Here is a 27,162-nt window from a genome sequence, read left to right as displayed (position 1 = left end):
ATGCATTCATGTTATGAGTTGTGCAATTAGGCATACAGTTATCATGGTTTATAAACGGTGTGATCAAGGAGTTGAAGAATACAAGTTTTAAAGGTATAGGGTAGCCTATAGGTTTTTTCTAGCCAAAGTGTTTTTTTGTTAAAAGGTTAAATCAAGCTATAATCAAGCTATAATCATTGCTATAGTGTGTGTTCAGTAACAGTGTTAAATAGCTCTATATTCTGATAGTAATCGTTGCTACAGAGTGTGTGTTCAGTAACAGTGTTAAATAGCTCTATATTGTGACAGTAATCATTGCTATAGAGTGTGTGTTCAGTAACAGTGTTAAATAGCTCTATATTGTGACAGTAATCATTGCTATAGAGTGTGTGTTCAGTAACAGTGTTAAATAGCTCTATATTGTGACAGTAATCATTGCTATAGAGTGTGTTCAGTAACAGTGTTAAATAACTCTATATTCTGATAGTAATCATTGCTATAGAGTGTGTGTTCAGTAACAGTGTTAAATAGCTCTATATTGTGACAGTAATCATTGCTATAGAGTGTGTTCAGTAACAGTGTTAAATAGCTCTATTGTGACAGTAATCATTGCTATAGAGTGTGTGTTCAGTAACAGTGTTAAATAGCTCTATATTGTGACAGTAATCATTGCTATAGAGTGTGTTCAGTAACAGTGTTAAATAGCTATATATTGTGACAGTAATCATTGCTATAGAGTGTGTTCAGTAACAGTGTTAAATAGCTCTATAGTGTGACAGTAATCATTGCTATAGAGTGTGTGTTCAGTAACAGTGTTAAATATCTCTATAGTGTGACAGTAATCATTGCTATAGAGTGTGTGTTCAGTAACAGTGTTAAATAGCTCTATATTGTGACAGTAATCATTTCTATAGAGTGTGTGTTCAGTAACAGTGTTAAATAGCTCTATATTGTGATAGTAATCATTGCTATAGAGTGTGTGTTCAGTAACAGTGTTAAATAGCTCTATATTGGGACAGTAATCATTGCTATAGAGTGTGTGTTCAGTAACAGTGTTAAATAGCTCTATATTGTGACAGTAATCATTGCTATAGTGTGTGTTCAGTAACAGTGTTAAATAGCTCTATATTGTGATAGTAATCATTGCTATAGAGTGTGTGTTCAGTAACAGTGTTAAATAGCTCTATATTGTGACAGTGTTTCATCGATCGACTGGTTGCTGATTAAAAATGCTAGTCTGTTGCAATCTGACAGTTTTAAGTTTAGCTAGTCTTTGACTATAGTCTGAACAAGACTGTTTGTGTGCAAGTCACCCAAAACGCTAAAGTGCGGCGCGCAAAGAAAGTTCAAAGGAGTGCAGTCAGTCTCCAGATAAGATGCTAATGAATGCCCAACAAAGTTAAGGGATCCCTGGATATTACTACATCAACGACCCGAGTGGTTCTCAAAGTGGGCTATACTAGCCTCTATACACTACAGCCTGGGTCCTTGAAATACAAATAAGAAGGTTGAGAACCATAATTATGCTCTATTCATATCTATACATTAATTGAGCCTACCTGGCTCTGTGTGTCCCATCATCGCAAACACACGTCAGCTTTGGAAAGCATCCTTCGCACATTGTCCATGCAGCCGTGAGCCAAGACGTCGCTCATATGAGCCTATATCTACCGTTCAGGTCATCACTGGAGAACCAACAACTATAGGTCTGGTCTACTGTTAAAATAAAAAACTACAGATAACAGATGACAGAAGACGGGTCCAGCTATATTCTATTATTCTTGGGACAAAATAAAGCTGTCTTTTACATTATAAGATCCCCACGGCGTAAAAAGCTGAAGTTGATATCGCGTTATTTTATCTGGAAATGAAACAACAACAAAACACAGTCTTTCTTACTTCCTCTTGGCAGAAAGAGTGCAGGTTTCTTTCTCCTCTTTGGACGAATATAACATTAATAATCTCGGACCACCAGGGTGCAGGAGGGGAGCGGCGGTGTGCTGTGAGTATGATCCCCCGTAGTGGTTTCCATGTTTTGCTCTGCTGTCAGCATCACTGAGCATGCATCCATCCTCTCTCTCCCAGACGCACAGCAGACACGCGCAACACACCGCTCGCATCGGAAGGGCAGAAGAGGACGCAGCATCCTCCTCCTCATCCTCCTCATCATCATCATCATCATCATGCTAGGAAACCACAGGACGGACACATCAGCATCCTCCTCTTCGGTCGCCATCTGTCGGGCGACATGGTAACGATCCACCGCTGGCGAAACTAACACCAGTCCACCAGGAGGAGGAGAGCAGAGCTGTTGGCCACGCAGGCTGGTTGAAAACTATCACAACAAAGGGCTTTTCAGTTCAATATACTTCAATTCAATTACACCTAAACCCGTGTAAAGTGAGAGATAGTTACTACTATCTATCTGCTTTCTCACGCTCATCCACAAAGCTAATTAAATAACGCGCGCGTGTGTCTTGTTACGGGGTTTGTTTATGTAAGCAAATAATGTGCCGCCTGTCTCTGTTTATTATAGTCTGCATAGCAGGTGTGCAGCTTTAGGTCTCTGGTCGTCAAAACAGAGACCTCTGGTGGCAATAGAGGGACATTGCAACTTTTGCTCTGAATAAAGAAATCGACAACCAGTGATTTAATCAAAAGATATTTATGAGACAATAAGGGCTGTCGACAAGTCTATTATGTGTAACCTACTAATCAATAGGCCTATGTGTGTATTAGCCTAAACATATAGGCTACCGTTTCTTTCGTGCATTCAATTAGACCACAACAACCCACAACATCACAAACAATCACAGCAATGTATTCATTGAATACTTCCAAGCACAACAATAAACTGGCGTCACGTACTGTACACGCACCCAACGTCTGCTGAGCGTGACGTCTGTACAGTGGGTGATACAGTAGCCTATTATATACAAGTAAAGTTTAATCATTCACATAATAATCAATAATCTTCTCACAGCTACTACAGTCATTAGTGCCTAAACTCCATCTCTACGTACCTTCAGCCACTCTGCTGTCGGCTGCCTGCTGCCATAGTGCCTAAACTCCATCTCTACATACCTTCAGCCACTCTGCTGTCGGCTGCCTGCTGCCATAGTGCCTAAACTCCATCTCTACATACCTTCAGCCACTCTGCTGTCGGCTGCCTGCTGCCTTGCAAGGATTCCCCTGAAATTGAAAAATATATTCATTTTCTGGTTGATAGTGTTGAGGCGCGACTGGTCTGAACTGGTACTGTGTGGAAGACTGGCTCTGCGAGACGAGTTCCTCCTGTGTGCGCGCGTGCGTGAGTGCGCACGCGCGTGTGTGCGTGTGTGCGTGTCTCTCTGTGTGTGTGTGTGTGTGTGTGTGTGTGTGTGTGTGTGTGTGTGTGTCGCTCTGGATTAAGAGCGTCTGCTAAATGCCTAAATTGTAAAATGTGTGTGTGTGTGTGTGTGTGTGTTGTGGGGCGGGGATTGAGTAATAATTATGTTTAATTAAGTTACATGTTTAGGTATTTTTATTTTTAAATACTTATACATCCACTTGCACTTGCTTAACAATTATTTGAAAACTTTAGTTATTAATTACTAATACTATGCATATTTGGATTATTATTATTATTACATGAAAACCCTTTTATTATGGCCCATATTGTCTACATGATAAACTAAAAAATAACCAATCAAGATCTGCTATTTTCTAAGGAGTGACACATTTTGAAAATAAAAAGGAAATAGGGACATATCCTGGCATAACTTTTATTTTATTTTGTATTATTATTCTTTATTTACCCAGGGCGGTAGCTGAGCACAGGTTCTCATTTCCAGCAACGCCCTGCACATAGAAACACACACACATTAAAACCTGGGAGCTGACCAGTACAACCACAGTCTTATACTGCTGGCCACTAAGCAGCTCCAGGGGGAGCAGTTGGGGGTTCAGTGCCTTGCTCAAGGGCACTTCAGCGGTGTTGGGTGAGTGATGACAATCACTTCCCCGCCCAGATTTTTCCTGCCCGTCCGGGGAATCGAACCGGCAACCTTTCGGCCACCGCTGCCCTAAACATAACTACTGTACTTTTGGTATATATCTTAAAGGACCACTTCACCACTTTTCAACCTATCTTCATATATTTCAATTCAATTCAACTTTATTAGCAGACTCAGGTCCATAGGGATACATACACGGGGTTAACATACAAGAGATACAACAGGCAATAAAAATCATAAAAGCATGTAAAACAAATACAAAACTTACATAACTTAACCCACAGGTAGAACATACAGGCATTTTAGCCCTAATAGGTCCTCACTAATAATCATGATAAAATGGCACGATTTCTTTCTACTCAGTCTGTGTCTCATAGGAGGGCTGTGGGCAGTTTAGAAACCGTCTTCCAGTGACATCATCATTAGGCAGATTATTTATTAAACAAAATTTCTTTACAAAAATGTTTAGATTTTCATTATCGTGAGAACGATGGCTTCCATTTTCGCATTGCAACTTTTCAGGACTAGAAAGCCTGCAGTTTTTATTAGCTTGTATTCTTCATCGATGATGTCACTGGAAGACGGTTTCTGAACTGCCCACAGCCCTCCTATGAGACACAGACAGAGTAGAAAAAAATTGTGCCATTTTTTCATGATTATTAGTGAGGACCTATTATATGAAGATAGGTTGAAAAGTGGTGAAGTGGTCCTTTAAGTATATCTTAATCACTTAATAGCCAATAGTTAGTTTCACTCAAGTATTAATACAGAGACTTTAAAAACCCATTCTGGGCGGGAACTCCTTTTGGTCTTAGCATTATGTTATGCTTTAGCTATTGAAAAATAGCAGATCTACAAGCTCATAGCGCGCCACCGAGTGGCGCACTACGAGCTTGTATAGGTCTGCTATTTTTGAAAAATCGAAGAACCACTGACATAGAAACATAGCTTTTTCAGAAAACTGTCAGGATGTAGAAGACATTTATAGAATCTGATCTCAGGTCAAAATGGGTATATAGCCAATAGTTACAGTTTCACTCAAGTATTAATAAATATATGAAGACTTTTACTTGTAACAGAGAATGTGGACATTGTGTGGTCCCCTGGTTTGTTTATCCTCCAGGGGAAGATAGTGCTCTCTCTCTCTCTCTCTCTCTCTGTCTCTCTCTCTCTGTCTCTGTCTCTGTCTCTGTCTCTCTCTCTCTCTGTCTCTCTCTCTCTCTGTCTCTCTCTCTGTCTCTGTCTCTGTCTCTGTCTCTGTCTCTCTCTCTCTCTGTCTCTCTCTGTCTCTGTCTCTGTCTCTGTCTCTGTCTCTGTCTCTGTCTCTGTCTCTCTCTCCGTCTGCCTCTCTCTCTCCGTCTCTCTCTCTCTCTCTGTCTCTCTCTCTCTCTCTCTCTCTCTCTCTCTCTCTCTGTCTCTGTCTCCCTCTCTCTCTCTCTCTCTCTCTCTCTCTCTCTCTCTCCCTCTCTCTCTCTCTCTCTCTCAACGTCATCATTTTGTAAACCCACACAACATGCCCATATTCTGCTTCCCCTGCCTCCAGGGCCAGGCCGGAGCCAGACCTCCATCACTCATCTCTCTCCGTTCCCACACATTCCCCCTAATCCAACTGATCCAACTTGATCAAACAAACGTTACTTTCACCCTTTCGCAAATCATGCAGCCATGCATGCATCCTTCACAACGATTTGGTGAAGGCTGCAATTTATATAGGCTATACCGGCCCGCGCACAAGCATTTATATAGGCTATAGAGCGTCGCAGTCCCGCCTCCTACCCTGGACCAGGAAATGAAACCCAATGCATTATTCTCATAGACATTTCTTAAAGTATTTATTTAAAGACGGTTACGCCGCGGACAAAGCCAACTCGAGTCGTGACAACTCATGACAACACAAACAATATTTTGGACCAAACAAGTAATTAGAAAGAAGAAAAAAACGGCAGGTTACAACACTTTTTTTGTTGTTTTTCTTCTTTGTAATTATTTGTTTGGTCCAAAATATTGTTTGTGTTGTCATGAGTTGTCACGACTCGAGTTGGCTTTGTCCGCGGCGTAACCGTCTTTAAATAAATACTTTAAGAAATGTCTATGAGAATAATGCATTGGGTTTCATTTCCTGGTCCAGGGTAGGAGGCGGGACTGCGACGCTCTATACCGGCCCGCGCACAAGAAGCACACAGCACACAGCACACAGCACACAGCACACAGCACACAGCACACAGCACACAGCACACAGCACACAGCACACAGCACACAGCACACAGCACACAGCGTGCAACAAAGCATGTCAAAGTGGAAATGCGAAAGTCTAAACAAACACAAACACACATTTAAACCATTCTGTCGTGTCAGTGGTTCCCAAAGGGCCAGGGTCCATGCAGAGACCCCAGGGGGTCCCCAAGGGTCCCCAGGGGTCCATGCAGGGACCCCAGGGGGTCCCCAGGGGGGTCACCAGGGGGGTCCCCAGGGGACCATGCAGGGACCCCAGGGGGTCCCCAGGGGTCCATGCAGGGACCCCAGGGGGTCCCCAGGGGGGTCCCCAGGGGGGTCCCCAGGGGTCCATGCAGGGACCCCAGGGGGTCCCCAGGGGGGTCCCCAGGGGGGTCCCCAGGGGTCCATGCAGGGACCCCAGGGGGTCCCCAGGGGTCCATGCAGGGACCCCAGGGGGTCCCCAGGGGGGTCCCCAGGGGTCCATGCAGAGACCCCAGGGGGTCCCCAGGGGGTCCCCAGCTAAATGATAGTTATAGGAACCAAATGGACCCTTATGGGTCTGTAACTCTGAGAGTGTACAAATGGAACCAAATGGACCCTTATGGGTCTGTAACTCAGAGAGTGTACAAATGGACCCTTATGGGTCTGTAACTCAGAGAGTGTACAAATGGACCCTTATGGGTCTGTAACTCAGAGAGTGTACAAATGGAACCAAATGGACCCTTATGGGTCTGTAACTCAGAGAGTGTACAAATGGAACCAAATGGACCCTTATGGGTCTGTAACTCAGAGAGTGTACAAATGGAACCAAATGGACCCTTATGGGTCTGTAACTCAGAGATTGTGTACAAATGGAACCAAATGGACCCTTATGGGTCTGTAACTCAGAGAGTGTACAAATGGAACCAAATGGACCCTTATGGGTCTGTAACTCAGAGAGTGTACAAATGGAACCAAATGGACCCTTATGGGTCTGTAACTCAGAGAGTGTACAAATGGAACCAAATGGACCCTTATGGGTCTGTAACTCAGAGAGTGTACAAATGGAACCAAATGGGCCCTTATGGGTCTGTAACTCAGAGAGTGTACAAATGGAACCAAATGGACCCTTATGGGTCTGTAACTCAGAGAGTGTACAAATGGAACCGGACCCTAACGGGTCCGTTTCATAAGGCCTAGTTCACACCTACACAACAAATGTTCGGTCCGTGTGTGATGCCTTGCTGCTCCAATTCATTTTCAATGGGAGTCACATGGTTTGACCAAACATTTTTGTTTGATGAGGGGGGAGCAATCAGCAATCAAACACAAATGTTTGATCAAACCATGTGACTCCCATTGGAAAAGCATTGTGGTGGCCCAAAAAAACGACCAAACATTGCTTGATTGGTAAGTGGTACGTAAGATGGCACCGGTAGGCATGTTTCTTAAGGCCTAGTTCACACCTACACAACAAATGTTTGGTCCGTGTGTGATGCCTGATTGCTTTTTGATTGCTGCTCCAATTCATTTTCAATGGGAGTCACATGGTTTGACCAAACATTTTTGTTTGATGAGGGGGGAGCAATCAGCAATCAGCGATCAAACACAAATGTTTGATCAAACCATGTGACTCCCATTGGAAAAGCATTGTGGTGGCCCAAAAAAACGACCAAACATTGCTTGATTGGTGTTTGGTACGTGTGAATGAGGCCTAACTGTCCTCCTGAGCCCTAGAGCAGAGTAGACAGAAATGGTTCCCTGAGCATTAATTAGAAAGGTCCAATTATACACAGGGCAGCTTCGTTAAGTAGTAAAGTTTATTCCTCTCAGGTCAGGGAATACTTACACAGAAGAGCAGACGGCTGTACTATAAGACAAGTAAGCAAAGCAAAGCAAAGCAAAGCAAAGCAAAGTTATATTTTTACTATATTTACCCAGGGTAACTGGACTAAGCATCAGATACTTGTTTACAGCCAGGCCCTGCTCATAGAACATTTCATGGTAGTGGCTCAATGCCTTGCTCAAGGGCACTTCAGCGGTGGTAATTTTAACGTGCCGGTCCGGGGATACGAACTGGCGACCTTCCGGTATCAAGACCGCTACGCAAACCGTTTGGCCACTAGCCTCGGAAACCCAGACATTTTTATTTCCAGGGAGAAAATAACAAAGTCTGGGACCGAGTCCACTTCAACTCGGCATAGAGTAGCAGCGCAAACGTCGATCACTCTCTGCTGATTTCTGATCGTCTGCACCTTTAGTAGACAGTGGCTCTCTTCTGAGTGTTTGTGGAGATGACCGATTTATCCTGTTGTGCCTTGATCAGTCCATGATGCACAACAGGTGCGCAGCCACACCCAGCTCTGAGTCCAGTTCTAGTTTGACTCAGGCCACGTGACACATCCTCCATCTAGGTTTGAAAAAGGGGTCTTTTAACATTCCTATAACTTGACGGTGCATTCCAGTAACAGGTATTATTCTTTCATTCACTTAAACACAGTATTTACATGGAACACCCGCATGTCTTAAAACACTAGCCTACTTCAGAACCATGCTGCCATCATTAACATTATATGACATTATTTCAGCTCAATATATTTCATTCTCAAAACATTCTGACAAAACACTTCACGTTATGAAGTTGCATATGTATATATCATTTTATTTTTTTTGGTTGTAATGATATGATATGATATGATATGATATGATATGATATGATATGATATGATATATGATATAGTACTTTATTGTCAGTTCACACTGAAATGTGTCTTGCGACCCAGTATGCAGAACACATATACACACATTTGACATAACACAAAGAACAAGACAATTTACATACATAAAGACATGAAGACGAGCAATATCCACCGCTTAGCTTATCCTGTGGCTACTACGTGCAACTCCTGATTAAGCCTCAAGGTCGACTGGTGGACAAAGGACCTCTTTAGTCTGACCTTATTGTATGCTGGTACACCATATCTCCTTCCTGACGGTAGCAACCTATATTCTCCATACAGCACATGCTTAGTATTAGAGGTGATATTCCTTGCTAACCTTAGGATGCTGTTATCATATGTGGATGTATTGCACAGTGAAATCCTTTGCAGGGGCAACAGCTCCACCAGAGAGCTCTATAGACTTCGCTCTCCGGCGCAACATTAGTAACTTCCTCCTGGGGGATCCCGAGACGTTCCAAGGCCAGTGAGTCGATGTGTTTCCTTCAACTGCGCCTTGGTCTGCTCCCAGTGGGACGTGCCTCGAGGACCTCCCTAGGGAGACGCCCGAGAGGCATCCTAACCACATGCCCGAACCACCTCTAAGCTGGCTCCTTTCCAGGCGAAGGAGCAGCGACTCTACTCCGATTCTCTCTCCCGTGACTGAACTGTCAGTGTACAAATAAATAACCACATCCAAATCAAATCCAGAACGTATTCTAATAAAATAAAACATAAAAAATCACACTTGTGTGAAGTGAGGGGCGCTCTTATCATTATATACATCATTGCACATCATCACATTCCGGCCAATCACTTTCGGCATCCTCACTTTTCTCTCCTCACTTTTAAGCCCTCAGCCAATCAAATCATCGCTATGAAGCACACACATCAGACACTCAAAGCTGAGCATAAGACGGCCTTAATAGCACCCATGAAACATGTTAACATCATTTAAAGGTATATGCAGTGATTTGACTTAATTCAAATGTCACTTTTTTCTGGATAATCCTCCCTACTATAGAGTGTGCTGACCATATAAGGAGTTCCTCCCTGTCCCCAGTGAGCCCCTGGGGTCAAAAAGCCCTAGTTTCAGTTTTGGTGGCGGGTGGCAAAACCTTCATCCAATCAGGATGAGAGGGGCCTTCCTCCAATCATGATCGAGTGGGGGCGGGCCTTGGTGCACATGCTGTTGGCCTGTTGCACTTCCCCCCACTGTAGAGCGTGTGCATGTGCACATTTTGTTACCGGGGCTGACTGGGTGGTTTTCCAAATCACCCAAATAACTGAATGCTCCTTTAACTAGTAGTTCAGTTTCAGTCAGATAACTCAATAGATTTAACCAATATTTATTATAGAATGAGAATACAAGTGTGCATATAATAATCTATCTTGTTCTCTGTCTGTCTGTCTGTCTGTCTGTCTGTCTGTCTATATCTATACAGTATATACCCGGTTATGGATAAGCGGTTGAAGATGGATGGATGGGTGGATGGGTGGGTGGATGGATGGATGGGTGGGTGGATGGGTCTGCTATACATTTGATGCTGTAGTGCAGGGGTGCCCTCATTTTTTTTAACTTGAGAGCTACTTTAAAAATGACCAGCAAAACAAGATCTGCCAAACAATTATCCCATTGCTGAAAATAGTTTAAAAATGTACCTGAAGGGGCTTTGGAATTGCGGCGCTGGCGTTATATTTAAGACAAACACACTCGGAATGAGATATAGAGGGAAATTGGAATTGGTACTGTTTTGTTTTGTTTTGTATAACTTATGTAATGCTTGTGCGCAACACTCTTGAAAACACAATATTTCATTGTGGGTTTGAGCTGACAGACAGGACCTATTTGATGTCAATCAATGAAGTCGCCTTAATTTAAGTGTCAGATGCCTTTATTTTTTTCCCTTTTTTAATGATATATTTTAGGGGCATGTCATGTGATCTACCTGCACAGCCTTTGTGATCTACTGGTAGATCACGATCTACCTTTTGGGCACCCCCTGCTGAAGTGTGATCAAGTATATAAATATAAATTGACTGCTACAATAACCTTAAACCATTTTGGGTGGGAACCCCTTTTTGATGTTTTAAGCAGTTATAATTTAGCTATTGAAAAATAGCAGATCTACAAGCTCATAGCGCGCCACCGAGTGGCGCGCTACGAGCTTGTAGGTCTGCTATTTTTGAAAAATCGTGAAAAAAGAATTAAAAAAAATATATATATATATATATATATTTTTGAAAATAATTTGGGGACCCCTAAAATTATTTGGCGACCCCCCGAGGGGTCGCGACCCACGGGTTGAGAACCCCTGCCTTAGAGCTGTTGTGTGGAAATAATAAAAAAGTTCCCCCATTCTGTGTTTCCTAGAACTGGAGATCTGAAAAAAATCATTAACATGGTGAAACACATCTTGATGATGTCATCAAGATGTGTTTCACCATGTTAATGATCTTTTTCATAATTACAGCTCTAAGGTACATTAATGACATAGTAAAATGTTGAAAATGGGTGGTTTTCCCCTTTAATGCAACGGACAATCAATGGGCTGCTTTGTCCAATGGGTGGGCCGCAGATGGGTGGGCCGCGAACTCTGTTGAGATGTGAAAGTGGGCTCTGATCCGTAAAAGGTCAGGAACCTCCTGGCATACGAGATTGCAGGTTTTAATTAACAATGAGTAATTGTCACGGAGGCCCTAGACGGACAGCAGGGACCCTCAGAGCTGCATGATGATCAATGACCAGGTTAATCATTAGACAGTGGTGCTAATAAGCCTATCTCACAGAATTTCCCCGCCCCCCTAAATACGCCCCCTTTCGGGGTTAGTGGTGATAGCATGACGTCACTCCATAGACGCTACATGTTAACAGAGGTAATTTAAGAAGTCTACAACTTTTGTTTTCTCAAGGTAAGGTTTGTTCTATCTGTTCGACCTGATTTACCATCTTGTTTGCTTCATAATAATATTGGTCTGTCACATTTTTACATTAGAAAATGTACTTAGATTCTCCAGAGAAAAAAACGTGTAAATGCTCATGTTAAAGACACCACTATTTACCGGAAGTGGGCGTGGAAAGTGGGCTGTGAGATTTTGGTGTTTTAAATGGTAAATGGTAAATGGTGCATTTATATAGCGCCTTTATCCAAGGCGCTTTACATAGATAGTGCATTACATTCACCCATTCACACACATTCATACACCGATGGCGGCGGAAGCCATGCAAGGCACCAACCAGCACATCGGGAGCAATTTGGGGTTCAGTGTCTTGCCCAAGGACACTTCGACATGTAGACAGGAGGAGGAGCCGGGATTCTAACCGCCGGCCCATGGATCATTGGACGACCTGTTCTACCTCCTGAGCCACAGTCGCCCAAAGGTTTTAACTAAGCATTATGTTATACTTTTGCTATTGAAAAATATCAGATCTACAAGCTCATAGCGCGCCACCGAGTGGCGCGCTACGAGCTTGTAGGTCTGCTATTTTTGAAAAATCGTGAAAATGTTCCACAAATCTTTGAATATAATATTCTTTCAGAAGACTTTTTATTTATTTCGACGTCAGGCCTCAATGGGTTAAGTATAAGAGCATCAATACTGCAACATATAAATTCTCCATGCATTAACAAGCCCCGAATTAAAAATGTACAAAAAAAAGTACAAAGGTATTGGCATGAAAATGTACTGAAAGTAAAAGTATACTGAAGAATGTACCATTTCAAGTTATCAAAATGTATAAACATCTTTTGAAAATAATGCGACGCAATATGCGACGCATTGTGAGCTTGTATAGATCAATATGCGACGCATTGTGAGCTTGTAGATCGGCTATTTTCAAATGGCAGAAATGTATACAGAGCTGACATGATTACTTTATGTTTTGTCATAACAATCTAAATCTACACACAGTAACTACAGTAGTAACTAAAGTTGTCAAATAAATGTAGTCCAGTGGAGTAAAAGCACAATATTTGCCTCTTGAGATGTAGTGGAGTAGAAGTAAAAGTACTGGATATTGGAAATACTCAAGTAAAGTACAAATACCTCAAAGTTGTACTTAAGTTGTACTCAGCGGTCCGACACGTTAAAATTACCACCGCTGAAGTGCCCTTGAACAAGGCATTGAACCACTACCATGAAATGTTCTATGAGCAGGGCCTGGCTGGAAAGTTCTTGAGCTTAGCCCAGATACCCTGGGTAAATATAGTAATCATTTCATTTCATTTCATTTCAAGCACAGTACTTGAGTAAATATACTCAGTTACTTTCCACCACTGCAATTAGTGGAGATCCAATGTGTAGTGTGTTGTCTTGGGCCTCGTTCACACATACCAAACACCAATCAAGCAATGTTTGGTCGTTTTTTGTTTTTTTGGAAAATTTGACCAAACATTTGCTTGATTGGTGTTTGGTACGTGTGAATGAGGCCTTGGGGCCCAGAACTCTTCAGTCTTCATTCCACTTCTCTCCACATCACAGCGAGTCTGCTTTCAGTGCAATATGGCCACTCTTCCTCCTGGGTGCTTGCTCTTCATGCTTCCAAAGTGTCTGGAAATAGAAGGGAAGAGTTAGATTTTGACTGGAACTCCTGTGGATGGAACTACTTGTCTTAGGATCAGCTGTAATGTAATGGTGAACAGCTATATGGCCATCAGATAAACACAGCTGTAATGTAACGGTGAACAGCTATATGGCCTGTCTTAGGATCAGCTGTAATGTAATGGTGAAAAGCTATATGGCCTGTCTTAGGATCAGCTGTAATGTAACGGTGAACAGCTATATGGCCATCAGATAAACACAGCTGTAATGTAACGGTGAACAGCTATATGGCCATCAGATAAACACAGCTGTAATGTAACGGTGAACAGCTATATGGCCATCAGATAAACACAAAGAATAAATAAGCCTTTAGGTAGAAATTCAATTTACATTTTAATAAATATTGTGTTGAATCAATAATGTGATTGCACTGTTTTAGCGTAAACTTGTTCTATAAAGCCCCCACCCTCTCCTCTCCTCTCCTCTCCTCTCCTCTCCTCTCCTCTCCTCTCCTCTCCTCTCCTCTCCTCTCCTCTCCTCTCCTCTCCTCTCCTCTCCTCTCCTCTCCTCTCCTCTCCTCTCCTCTCCTCTCCTCTCCTCTCCCCTCCCCTTCCCTTCCCTTCTCTCCATCCATGCCACTTTTGCATTGGATATTGGATCCCGTTTGGAGCGTGGAAGGTCACATCTCGTGCTGCTTGAGAAATGCCACCTATAGCTATCCTCCAGATCCTTGACCGCTGTGGGAGCGTGACCAATAAAATGATGCAAATATGTGTCACAGACACATATTTGCATCATGTATGCATCATTTATTTCACGTCAAACCGAAACCATGAAGAAAACACAGGTTTTTGCGTTGTCTAAGAGGTTATAACCTTTGTCCTCGTGTCAAAACAGCAGTTTAAATGAATGCAAATGAATTGCACATAATAAACGCTCCCAGTGTGTGACCTCTTTACAGACCAGTAGTAGTACTCTGCACCAGCGGTTCCAGAACAACAGGTCGGGACCCATTCTGGGGTCGTCGAACGTTTTTTATGGATCATGAGTAAATAATACAAAAAATATCTATGTTTTTTAAGTTTTTACTACTTGAAAAAAAACCATGTGTTTTGAAATGGCCCTTACCCCATTTCGGCCTGACGTCGAAATCTAAAAAGATGTCTTCTAAATTCTGACAGTTTTCTGAAATACCTCATGTTTCTGTATCAGTGGTGCTCAATAGTTCATGTCAAGGACCAGAAAAATGATATGAAATTGGCCACCGACCCCCTTCTGAAAATATGTAGTTCCAGGAACCCCTCAGAAGCAAAGATTTGAGTTAAATACGTTCGCTCTGAAAGAATATATATTCAATGATTTGTGCCGCATGTTCACGATTTTTCAAAAATAGCAGACCTACAAGCTCGTAAGCGTGCCACTCGGTGGCGCGCTATGAGCGCGCTGCACTCTCAAATCATTGGCTAAGGAATGCGACAAAAACATCTCCAATTCAAAGCTTCAAAACTACTCCTTTATGTGGTCAATTCAAAATGTAGATTTGTAGATAATGTAGATTGTACATTTGGGTCCTATAAACTTAAGGTTTATAATTTGCCTCTTTATTAGGAAATGAGTCCGCATGCACCATTACAAGATGATCAACTTAAAATGATTCAGGGTCTGATATTTTCACTGCCTTTCGTGCGACGAATTAGGGCATTCATTCATTAACCGATTTTGGGCGGGAACCCGTTTTGGTGTTAGCATTATGTTATGCTTTAGCTACTGAAAAATAGCAGACCTACAAGCTCATAGCGCGCCACCGAGTGGCGCGCTACGAGCTTGTAGGTCTGCTATTTTTGAAAAATCGAAGAACGACTGACATAAAAACATAGCTTTTCCAGAAAACTGTCAGGATGTAGAAGACATTTTTAGAATCTGATCTCAGGTCAAAACGCTAAAAAGTTGAAATGTTATGGAGATCCCAGGTTTCTCCATAAGGGACAGCAGCGAGATGTGAAGGCCAGCTGTCCTTGAACCGTCTGCCCTGTGGAAATCTGCAAGCTGTCTCTGTAACAACAAGGTCACTATGATAATTGCAGCATTTCTGCTTCATTGAGACACACAGAGCAGAGGGAGGGCTGAGTGGAGACAGCTGACACGCAACGCACATCCTGAGGCCGGAAACCAAACTTACGCTGCCTAGGACGTGGTAGTAATGCAGTCAATGGATTAACTGTCTGGAGCTGTATAACAAGACGCGCGAACGCGGGAAGCGAATGCAGCTCGTAAATTGCAATAACAACAATTAGAATAAATTACGTACTTTTTTAAGGTTTTTTTAAGTTCTCTTTTTTTATATTTTAATTTTTAAGTGTTATTTTAAGATTTATTTTTAAGTTAAGTTTTTTTTTAGTGTGTGTGTTATTTTTTGTACGTTTTTTTTAAAGTTTTTTTTTAAGTACAGTTTGTGTGTGTGTGTGTGTGTGTGTGTGTGTGTGTGTGTGTGTGTGTGTGTGTGTGTGTGTGTGTGTGTGTGTGTGTGTGTGTGTGTGTGTGTGTGTTTTTTGTGTGTGATACAGCTGCGCCCTCTGGTGGCGGGCCGGTGGTGTTACAGCGTGACACAGACACAGACAGTTTAGGCCAGCTTCTATAGTTAGTGCTCACTGCATTCACATATATTGTACTATATACGAGACGATGTTATGTGTCTGACTGTGATCTTGCGTGTACGGTACTGTACGGTACTGTACTGTACTGTACTGTACTGTACTGTACTGTACGGTACACGGTACTTTACGGTACGCGTTTTGGCGCGCAGGCCTTCGTCAGTGGCAAAAACTTTGACAATGACGAAGGCCTGCACGCCGAAACGCGTTTGTCTCTCTGGTATGACTGCTGCTGCGGAGCACTATCATCATTAAACAAAGACTCTTACTCGACTGGAAGTGCGGATTTTATTCATTTTCTATATGTTAAAACTGTCTGAGTAGAGCGGGCCTATACTAACTATACTATACTAACTAACTATACTAACTATATGAACCTGTCTGAGTAGAGCGGGCCTATACTAACTATACTATACTAACTAACTATACTAACTATATGAACCTGTCTGAGTAGAGCGGGCCTATACTAACTATACTATACTAACTAACTATACTAACTATATGAACCTGTCTGAGTAGAGCGGGCCTATACTAACTATACTATACTAACTAACTATACTAACTATATGAACCTGTCTGAGTAGAGCGGGCCTATACTAACTATACTATACTAACTAACTATACTAACTATATGAACCTGTCTGAGTAGAGCGGGCCTTTTCCCTTGAAGTGAACTGCCCTGCATGGTTTCCACCGCCATCGGTGTGTGAATGGGTGAATGTGATGCACAATCTATATAAAGCACATTGGATAAAGGCGCTATATATATGCCCCATTTACCATTTTATTTACCACTATTGTCCAGGACCATACCTCCATGTGTTGGTCAGGTGACAGAGTATTATTACCTCCATGTGTTGGTCAGGTGACAGAGTATTATTACCTCCATGTGTTGGTCAGGTGACAGTTAGAGTATTATTACCTCCATGTGTTGGTCAGGTGACAGTTAGAGTATTATTACCTCCATGTGTTGGTCAGGTGACAGAGTATTATTACCTCCATGTGTTGGTCAGGTGACAGAGTATTATTACCTCCATGTGTTGGTCAGGTGACAGTTAGAGTATTATTACCTCCATGTGTTGGTCAGGTGACAGTTAGAGTATTATTACCTCCATGTGTTGAGTATTATTACCTCCATGTGTTGGTCAGGTGACAGAGTATTATTACCTCCATGTGTTGAGTATTATTACCTCCATGTGTTGGTCAGGTGACAGTTAGAGTATTATTACCTCCATGTGTTGGTCAGGTGACAGTTAGAGTATTATTACCTCCATGTGTTGAGTATTATTACCTCCATGTGTTGGTCAGGTGACAGTTAGAGTATTATTACCTCCATGTGTTGAGTATTATTACCTCCATGTGTTGGTCAGGTGACAGTTAGAGTATTATTACCTCCATGTGTTGAGTATTATTACCTCCATGTGTTGGTCAGGTGACAGTTAGAGTATTATTACCTCCATGTGTTGGTCAGGTGACAGTTAGAGTATTATTACCTCCATGTGTTGGTCAGGTGACAGTTAGAGTATTATTACCTCCATGTGTTGGTCAGGTGACAGAGTATTATTACCTCCATGTGTTGGTCAGGTGACAGTTAGAGTATTATTACCTCCATGTGTTGGTCAGGTGACAGAGTATTATTACCTCCATGTGTTGGTCAGGTGACAGAGTATTATTACCTCCATGTGTTGGTCAGGTGACAGAGTATTATTACCTCCATGTGTTGAGTATTATAACCTCCATGTGTTGGTCAGGTGACAGTTAGAGTATTATTACCTCCATGTGTTGGTCAGGTGACAGAGTATTATTACCTCCATGTGTTGAGTATTATAACCTCCATGTGTTGGTCAGGTGACAGTTAGAGTATTATTACCTCCATGTGTTGAGTATTATTACCTCCATGTGTTGGTCAGGTGACAGTTAGAGTATTATTACCTCCATGTGTTGAGTATTATTACCTCCATGTGTTGGTCAGGTGACAGTTAGAGTATTATTACCTCCATGTGTTGGTCAGGTGACAGTTAGAGTATTATTACCTCCATGTGTTGAGTATTATTACCTCCATGTGTTGGTCAGGTGACAGAGTATTATTACCTCCATGTGTTGGTCAGGTGACAGAGTATTATTACCTCCATGTGTTGGTCAGGTGACAGAGTATTATTACCTCCATGTGTTGGTCAGGTGACAGAGTATTATTACCTCCATGTGTTGGTCAGGTGACAGTTAGAGTATTATTACCTCCATGTGTTGGTCAGGTGACAGAGTATTATTACCTCCATGTGTTGGTCAGGTGACAGAGTATTATTACCTCCATGTGTTGGTCAGGTGACAGAGTATTATTACCTCCATGTGTTGAGTATTATTACCTCCATGTGTTGGTCAGGTGACAGTTAGAGTATTATTACCTCCATGTGTTGGTCAGGTGACAGTTAGAGTATTATTACCTCCATGTGTTGGTCAGGTGACAGTACACCTCCAGGGTCTTCAGGTCACTGATGCCGTCACATCCTCCTACAGCCAGCATGGCTCCATTGAAGACTACCAGGGACACCTGGACAGTGGTGGGGAAAAAGCACTCCAATGGAATTACTTAACTAAAAGTATAAATACTGCAATGTAAAAAATACTCCAGAAGTAAAAGTAAAGTAAAAGCAAAATGTACCTGACTAAAAGTACAAAAGCATCGGCTAAATGTACTTATAAAGTACCAAAAGAAGAAAGTAGGCTATACTTGTTAATTATGCAGAATGTTCCATTTCACAAGTTTTCAAACATATAAAAATGTTCTGATCTAACAAATAGATCTCGTGGATCGGTGAAATAGCAGATCTACAAGCTCACAAGCTACGTGAGCTTGTATATCCGCCATTTTTTCTTTTTTTGCTCCGCATTTGGAAGTAGAGCTCAACCTGAGGCCGATTCTACGTCGGGTGGAAACCTCATCCTGTACAAAACTGTCACTTTCCAGGATTCCAACTTCAAAAACAGCAAAAGTATATCGACAAGCTCATTAAACGAGCGGCGCTCACGTCATGCCTCTTGTTCCTCATGTGCGTGACGGGGGACCAGCGACAGCTCTCGGGATCAAAGGCCTCTGCGGCGTTGAGCTTCAGGTTGAGCTCGTCGCGGCCGCCGGCCACGTAGATCTTCCCCAGGTGGACGGTGCAGCCGGCGCCCTCCCTGGGGCAGCGCATGGACGGACAGGGAGCCCACGTGCCTTCCAGAGGACTGTAGCGCTCCACTGGACAACACACAGAGGACAACGAAAGGGTCAAAGGAGAGAGAGGAATGCTTCGCTCCACTGGACAACACACAGAGGACAACAGAAGGGTCAAAGGAGAGAGAGGAATGCTTCGCAGACATTTAATTTCACACCAGGGGGCCAGCGGTGGGCTGGAAGGTTAGAGCAGTGGTTCCTCAAACGATTTAGGCTGAGCTCACACCTTTCATGCAATTCTCTGTGCTCGTTGGGTGTTGTGTCATGGCCGCCCAGCGGCCCAATGCATTTCCAATGGAGGTCACATGGTTTGACCCAACATTGTGTTGTGTGAGGGGGAGGGGCGGACGACTGCGCCCCTCCCCCTCACACAACACAATGTTGGGTCAAACCATGTGACCTCCATTGGAAAACCCAAAACAGAAATCAGACCTGCTGCTGGGACCCAAACTAGTGGAAATAGCAGACGTGATCACAACGTGTCGCTCCGCGCCGCGTTGTGAGATTGTAAAGCGGCTATTTTCACTACTTCTAATCTATGGAATTTCTACGTAACGATGGAAGATCCATGCCCCACACGACTATGCAATACCCGTTGTACCCGTGTCAGAGTAACCCGATCCACCCATCTGTCTGTGTCAGAACAGGCCAGCTCCATATATGGACATATATGGCTCTGGACAAGGCCCGTGGCCTTGTCCAGAGCCCGGGCAGAGGCCTTTTGTGGCGGTTCTGGACAACGTGGGTCCGACACTCCCTGTGGGGGTGTGGAACACACGTGTCGAATTTGAAGTCGGCGGGACGAACGGTTCTCGAGTTACGTGGATTACAGACATACAGTAGGTACACACAGAGACCTTTATAGATAATACATATATATATACACTATTCAGCATAAATACCACCAGTAAAGGTACTATTTTTTGGCCATGGAAACCTTGTATACTATCATAGGCATATCGGAGAACTGTCTCCACTGCTTCAAAGCACAACCTGCATAATATAAACAATTTATAATGATAAATAAAGACTGTCAAACACACAAGTATTAAAGCTCTGACTACAAGTAAACAAATTCACACGGATGGGTTTAATGGGCACAAAGTTACTTCAAAATACTACAAAATACTTTAATCTTCTTGTACGTGCGGTTCTTCGAACACATTCTACATGGCCGATTTACAAAAGGCAGTGTTCATTTATATATAAATGTAGCCCATAAAGTATTTACATGCATGCACACAAAAATAAAGAATTATTTATTTTTATGTATAATAATCTTATGTATAAAATGGTAAATGGTGCATTTATATAGCGCCTTTATCCAAGGCGCTTTACATATAGATTGTGCATTACGTTCACCCATTCACACACACATTCATACACCGATTGCAGCGGAAGCCATGCAAGGTTAACCTGACTCCGCCAGATGGGGCAGCAGAGAGTACACTGGGTTCCCCCTCCTGCTCCCATCTGGGAACTCTCAGGCAGACTTGATGCCCGGCCACAAAACGGCCTGGCCAATCAGCAGCAGCTATCCCACCTCTAGCTGCTGCTGATTGGCCAGGCCGTTTTGTGGCCGGGCATCAAGTCTGCCTGAGAGTTCCCAGATCCCAGAGCAGGAGGGGGGAACCCAGTGTACTCTCTGCTGCCCCATCTGGCGGAGTCAGGTTAATGCAAGGTACCAACCAGCACATCGGGAGCAATTTGGGTTCAGTGTCTTGCCCAAGGACACTTCGACATGTAGACAGGAGGAGCCGGGATTCGAACCGCCGACCCATGGATCATTGGACGACCTGCTCTACCTCTTGAGCCACAGTCGCCCCACAGTCGTATAATTTACAAAACTGTTTTAATACGTTTTATACTGTATACTGTAGTACAGAGAGTACATAATGTTCTACAAGATGATCAAATCGAGAACGTTTGAATAATTCATAATTTCGGACCGTCACTTCACAACCACAAAGTACTCAACTCAATGCACACCATGACATTATACTGCATGCTGAGTGCTTCCTTCTCATCATGCTGTACCAGAGAGGGTTTCATTAACCACATGAACCCTACAGTATATACTTCATTGACCGGAGTCCCTCAGGGGTCTATACCATAGAGTATATAAAAGGATAGGATGTCAGTGGAAGTTGCTCAGTGGCGTTTTGAAGCACCCGGAAGGACCGTCTCAAAACGTCTACTTCCGCATTGGACCACCACATTTTGGTGGTCCAATGCGGAAGTGCAACCGAGCGCTCAATGTTAAAGCCCAGCTGCACGGGGTTTCCCAATCATACTTCCACGGGTCCGCCTGCAGTCCCTCCTCTGACCACTAGGGCCCAGTGCTTCAACGTTGGATAGCCTCACTGGCCCCTTCCTTTTTTTCCCCCATCTTTGCCAAGAAGGGCCGATCTAAAAGCTCACAACGCATCGCAAAGCGACGTGTAGTGTAGATCTGTCATTTGCTCCAAATGTTTCACGCCAGAATAGGGAGGGAGTCCCTCCCATAGGCTGTGAGTCCCTCCCATAGGCTGTGAGTCCTTCCCATAGGCTGTGAGTCCCTCCCATAGGCTGTGAGTCCCTCCCATAGGCTGTGACGGAGGGGCGTCGTGTAATGATACATTTTAACAGCGACACGATACATGGACGATATATTGGTTCATTATGGCGATACGATAAGATACGATCCAATGACTTTCGTGCTATTTCACCGTGTTTGGGTGAGACCGGGTTGACCTGCATGTTGTTTCAGGTTTGTTATATCAAAGCACAGCAGGGACTTAATTCACTTTAAACACTTTAACTGTATAACTAGAAATTAACTTGGTTATTACTTTGTGCACCAATGTAGTTCATTTTGTAGGTCAAATACTGCTTGTATTTGATTCAAGATTTTAGATATCTGATTGAGTTTGTTGACTGAGTCAACATTAGCTAAACATCGTTGTGCTGGAGATAGCTAGTGTCCTTAGAATTCTGTTTGTCAATCAAACTTTTCTCCAGGGACAGTTTCAAGTTAAGACTTTTGCACTTTGAAATGCATATAAAACACAACAATAACTTCAAGCACCATTAAACACAGTGAAATGTAATACATTGGATTGTCTATTTCAAGTATGCACGTTTCTAGTCTCTGCAATATGAGTTTTATAATTAAATTAATGACTTCCTTGAAAATCAAACCATAATGATGTTTGCTTAAGAAATAGTGAAAATAGCAGATCTACAAACGTGTCGCATTGCAATGCGCTGTAGCCTATAGAGCTTGTAGATAGAGATTGTAGATATGCTATTTTTACTATAATAATAATATAGGGTGTTTGATTCATTTTGGACGTTTGGTCCCAGGGAGATAGATGTGTAGAAGTGTATATCTTTTATCTCTCGAGCTGAAAGGTTTGGTAAACACTGCTGTGGTGAATATGGGCTGAACTTGCCAGACATCCAGATTTAATTAATTAGAGTGTATTTACAATACTTTCGTATTCCCATCACAATCAGAACTGCAGCCTCACTCCCAATCTTCCGCCTTAGTCTGAAAACCCACCTCTTTAGACTCCACCATGGCCTGTAGCACTAGCCCCTTAGATAGCACTTCATGTAGACTTAAATAGTATTTTAAATATAGCACTTTATGTAGACTTAGATAGTATTTTAAACAGACTTATAGCATGTTACGTAGACAGCGCTAGAATTGCATTTTATGTAGTCATATCACTTTATAGTACACATGTATAATATATAATATAGTTTAGTATGTATAGTTTACATAGATACTCCACTGTTACGTTCTTAGCTTACGCATGTTTCATGATAACTACTTTTTATATATGTGATGTATGCCATGCTTTTTGTTATTGCTTAATGTAAATCGCTCTGGATTAAGAGAGTCTGCTAAATGCCTAAATTGAAAATTGTATTGACTGACAGAGACATCTCTTTGTCCTTTGGTACGTATAGTCTTCCTTGCACTGTAGTCTTTGAAATGGCCGTTTTGAAATGAAGCCTCTGGCGTTTGGACTCATGGCGGCACATGGAGAAGGTTGTGGGAATTTTACAACATTTCTCTTCTCACAGACAGAAATAGGCAGTAGTGACAAGTGGCAGCACAACATGACCCCAGTTTATCTTTGGCATGCTGGAGAGACGGCCCAGGAATGTGAGTGCATCATCATGAGTGCACGTTTTGGTCACTCACAGAAAATAACTGGTCAAGCTGAAAGTTGAAAAGCTGTCAAAGTTCCCGGGGTCTTTAAAACATTTTAGACGGGAACCCCCTTTTGGTGTTTATATATAGCATTATGTTATACTTTAGCTATTGAAAAATAGCAGATCTACAAGCTATGTCCCCTAGTTTCGTTATGATTATGTTTTTAGGAGGTCGTAGCCTGAAAAGTTAGTTTTTCGTAGAACTCAAAATAGTCTCATTGGTTCATTGGAGTGGTGGTGCGTCACTCTGTCTGTTGACGCAGGACATTCTTATCTCTCCACAATGAATATATCCACAACCTTGATCAATTCTCAGCTGAGCTTCAAACACCTTATCTTACATTATAGATGGTGTAGACTCTACACCATCTATAATGTTATGTAAGATAAGGTGTACTCTACAATGTAGAGTACACCTTATCTAACATTATAGATGGAAGATAAGGTTTGATTTACTAGAGTAATGGTTATAAAACAGAACACATTTTAGTCTCGGGTTCTTTATACCATTGGTTCCCAAACGTTGTCATGTCAAGGACCCCCTGGACCCCCTGGACCCCCGAATTGACACTAATTAGCCCCGCGGACCCCCATTTGAAAAGATATAACCCCCATAAGATTTGTACGGCTCTAGCAGTGATTCTCAACCCGTTTCATTTCAAGGACCCCCAGTTTGACATGCATTAGTCTATACCGACCCCCCATTTAATGGCATTTCTTATTTCTTATTGTAAAATGTAAAGTTAATTGTCTCCACCAGGCCGAAGGCCGAAGGCATGGGGAGAGAGTATGTTTTGCACTCCGTCCGTGTGTCTGTCCGTCCGTGTGTGTGTCCGTCCGTCCTTCCTTCCGTCCGTCTGTGTACAGCTAATCTCCGGCACCGTTAACCCGGCCGATGCCAAACTTTGCACACACACTCCCTGGATGCCAACGATGAACCTCTGCCCCACATTTTCCAGAACGGCCTGTTATAGCGCCACCATGAGGCAGCTTTTCACATGTTTTACCTAAAACTGCACCGATCTGCGTGAAACGTTGCATGCACACTCCCTAGAGGCCAAGGACAAACCTTTGCCCTGCATTTTCCGCATCTGCCTTTTATAGCGCCACCAGGAGGCCGACTTTTGTAAACAAATCGTTACACAGTATCTCTATGGTCATGTGCTCAAGTCGGATCTGTCTGATATTTCATATTCCATCCTAATTGCCTATAATTGGCTTTCACAGTTTGCAAGATTGCCCCGTTTTGAACAATAGCCTCAAATCATGAACGCAGCATGCAATTTACGTGAAATCTTTCACACATTTTCTTACTAGGCTGAGGAATATATCCCACCCTTTTCACATTGGCCTGTTATAGCGCCACCAACAGGTTGATTTTTGCAAAACACATTTTTGGAACAAAATGCCTCAAATCATCCAATTGCCATCAAAGGCGTATGAAGAAATGGCAATCGGTACACATGATCTCTGTAGTCATGTGATCAAGACGAGTCTGTTGGATTTCTCAGATTGTACACTGATTGGCTAAGATTGCCTTCCAAATTTTTCAGGAGTGGCCCGTTTTGTACAAAATGCTGCACATGTCCTGCTCATCCAGAATTCTATCCTCAGAGATGCTATGAGTGATCTGGCTCTGCATTTCCTCATCTCCTAAACATTTTGCCAAACATCACACACACTCCTATCCTCCTGGTGGAGACCTGTGCCCGGAAGGGCACTTTTTCTAGTTTAACTCTGAGATTGTGCAAATATTACACTCTCAGAGTTAGTCCATTTGCTTCCAAACTATAATTTTGCTGGGGACCCCCTGGAACTCCCTCAATGACCCCTGGGGGTCCCCAGACCCCACTTTGGGAACCACATGCTTTATACAACTGAGGCACATTTCGCAGTCGAGTTATGGCAAAAGCTGACCTAAATAATATGTTGTCGGCACTGATGTGCCACCATCAGGACTGGGTATAATACTATAGGATTGCCGTGTTAAAATGAGATATAGTGTGTATGTCACGGATTTTTCTATTGGCATTAAAATGATGAATTAAAAATATGAAGCTGGCAGAAGGCACTGAAAAGATGCCATTGGGCTGGCAGCCCAAGGGTTAATTAGTATTATTGGTGTGTGGGATGTGAGTCATCAAATGTTGTTATTTTGTTGCCCTTTTCCGGGAATCGACAAACTTCAAATGTGATTTCATGGGGCCTTTAAAGTGTATCGTCTAGTGGGTCTGAAGTAATGGAGAAATGACATCAATAAACCTCCAGCCATGCAGCTATTCTGATGATGCCTGGCTGCAGCTCCGGGCATTTGGGGAAATATTGGCTGTAGATACTCGGCAGTGCAACACTTTTTAGAGCTGTTGTTCTCCTCCGTGCTCTTCTTGAGTTCACCTGAGTTGAGGACTGTGTCTCCGTCATTTCCGCCAATCACGTACAAGTGACCGTCCAGCACAGCCGCTGCGGCTCTGGTGCGTCGGGTGGACATGGGAGCCTGCGTCGTCCACCTGTTCATGCTCGGGTCGTATCTAGAGAATCAACGGGGAAAAATTAACGTTGTTCATTAATTAACAACATTAAACATTTAATTAACATTAATGTTCAAAAATGGGCGTGAACCCCTTTTGGTGTTTTAAACATTATGTTATAATTTAGCTATTAAAAAATAGCAGATCTACAAGCTTGTAGGTCTGCTATTTTTGAAAAATCGTGAAAATGTGCCTCAAATCTTTGAATATATATTATTACAGAGTGAACATTTTAACTCAAATCTTTGCTTCTGGGGAGGTCCCTGGAACAACATATTTTCAGATGTGGGGCGGAGGCATATTACTGTACATATAATTTTTGGGGTCCTTGACATGAAATATTGAGCACCACTGAGACAGAAACATTTTGAAGACATTTTTTAAATTCAGGCCTAAATGGCTTGAGGGGATTGTTGTTGTTTTTAGTGGTCTCGTAAGATATTCTAATATTCTGAGATAGGATTTTTGGATTTGTATGAGCTGTACGCAATAATCATGAATTGATAATGTATGAAAGTTTCACTTTTTGAATTATATTTTACACAATATTAATATTTTTTTTAGAAGAAGCTGCACTATACGCTGATGTTTTTATTTTCTCTCAAATAATGTGTTGCGTTATCACTGGTTTATATTGGGTTCTGTGAGGACGCATTCATCGCACAAAGAAATCACTGTGTAACCAACGGGATCCGTATCATAGGGGTTCATTTGGTCTCTGAGTTACAAATGGATACATTAACAGGCATTTACTGTATTTACTGAGTACTGTACCAAATTAAGATTCCCATGTTCACAATTGAACCTATAACTTTTAACATACTGTAACTTGTGTAAATCAAGATTGTTCATATTGTATTTGGTATATGTTTTTGACTGTCTATTATCCTCCATCTTACTCTCATATGAGCACCACTTTTTAAAATTATACTTCTACAGCAGGACCGCATGCTGCCAACTGGCCTCAAGTCTTAACCCATTTTGGGCGGGAAGCCGGGAACCCCTTATGGTGTTAGCATTACGTTATGCTTTAGCTATTGAAAAATAGCAGATCTACAAGCTCATAGCGCGCCACCGAGTGGCACGCTACGAGCTTGTAGGTCTGCTATTTTTGAAAAATCGAAGAATGACTGACAT

The 27,162-nt window shown here is 42.5% G+C and overlaps 1 protein-coding gene across 1 annotated transcript in view; it reads right to left on the bottom strand.

The window, feature by feature from the left end:
• Nucleotides 1-27,162, bottom strand: part of LOC306933679 (uncharacterized protein) — a gene marked incomplete at both ends in the record, with an annotated part of 243,238 nt that overhangs the window by 202,046 nt on the left and 14,030 nt on the right. The window contains 3 exons of the mRNA XM_079515989.1: nt 18,519-18,625; nt 19,104-19,315; nt 25,892-26,025. Of these exons, the coding sequence (XP_079372115.1) occupies nt 18,519-18,625; nt 19,104-19,315; nt 25,892-26,025 (453 nt within the window). The remainder of the gene's footprint in view (nt 1-18,518; nt 18,626-19,103; nt 19,316-25,891; nt 26,026-27,162) is intronic.

Source organism: Electrona antarctica (genome assembly GCF_951216825.1).
Source record: "Electrona antarctica genome assembly, chromosome: 12".
NCBI lineage: Eukaryota > Metazoa > Chordata > Actinopteri > Myctophiformes > Myctophidae > Electrona > Electrona antarctica.
The sequence above is the reverse complement of the archived record's forward strand: the minus strand, read 5'-3'. Positions and strand labels throughout refer to the sequence as shown.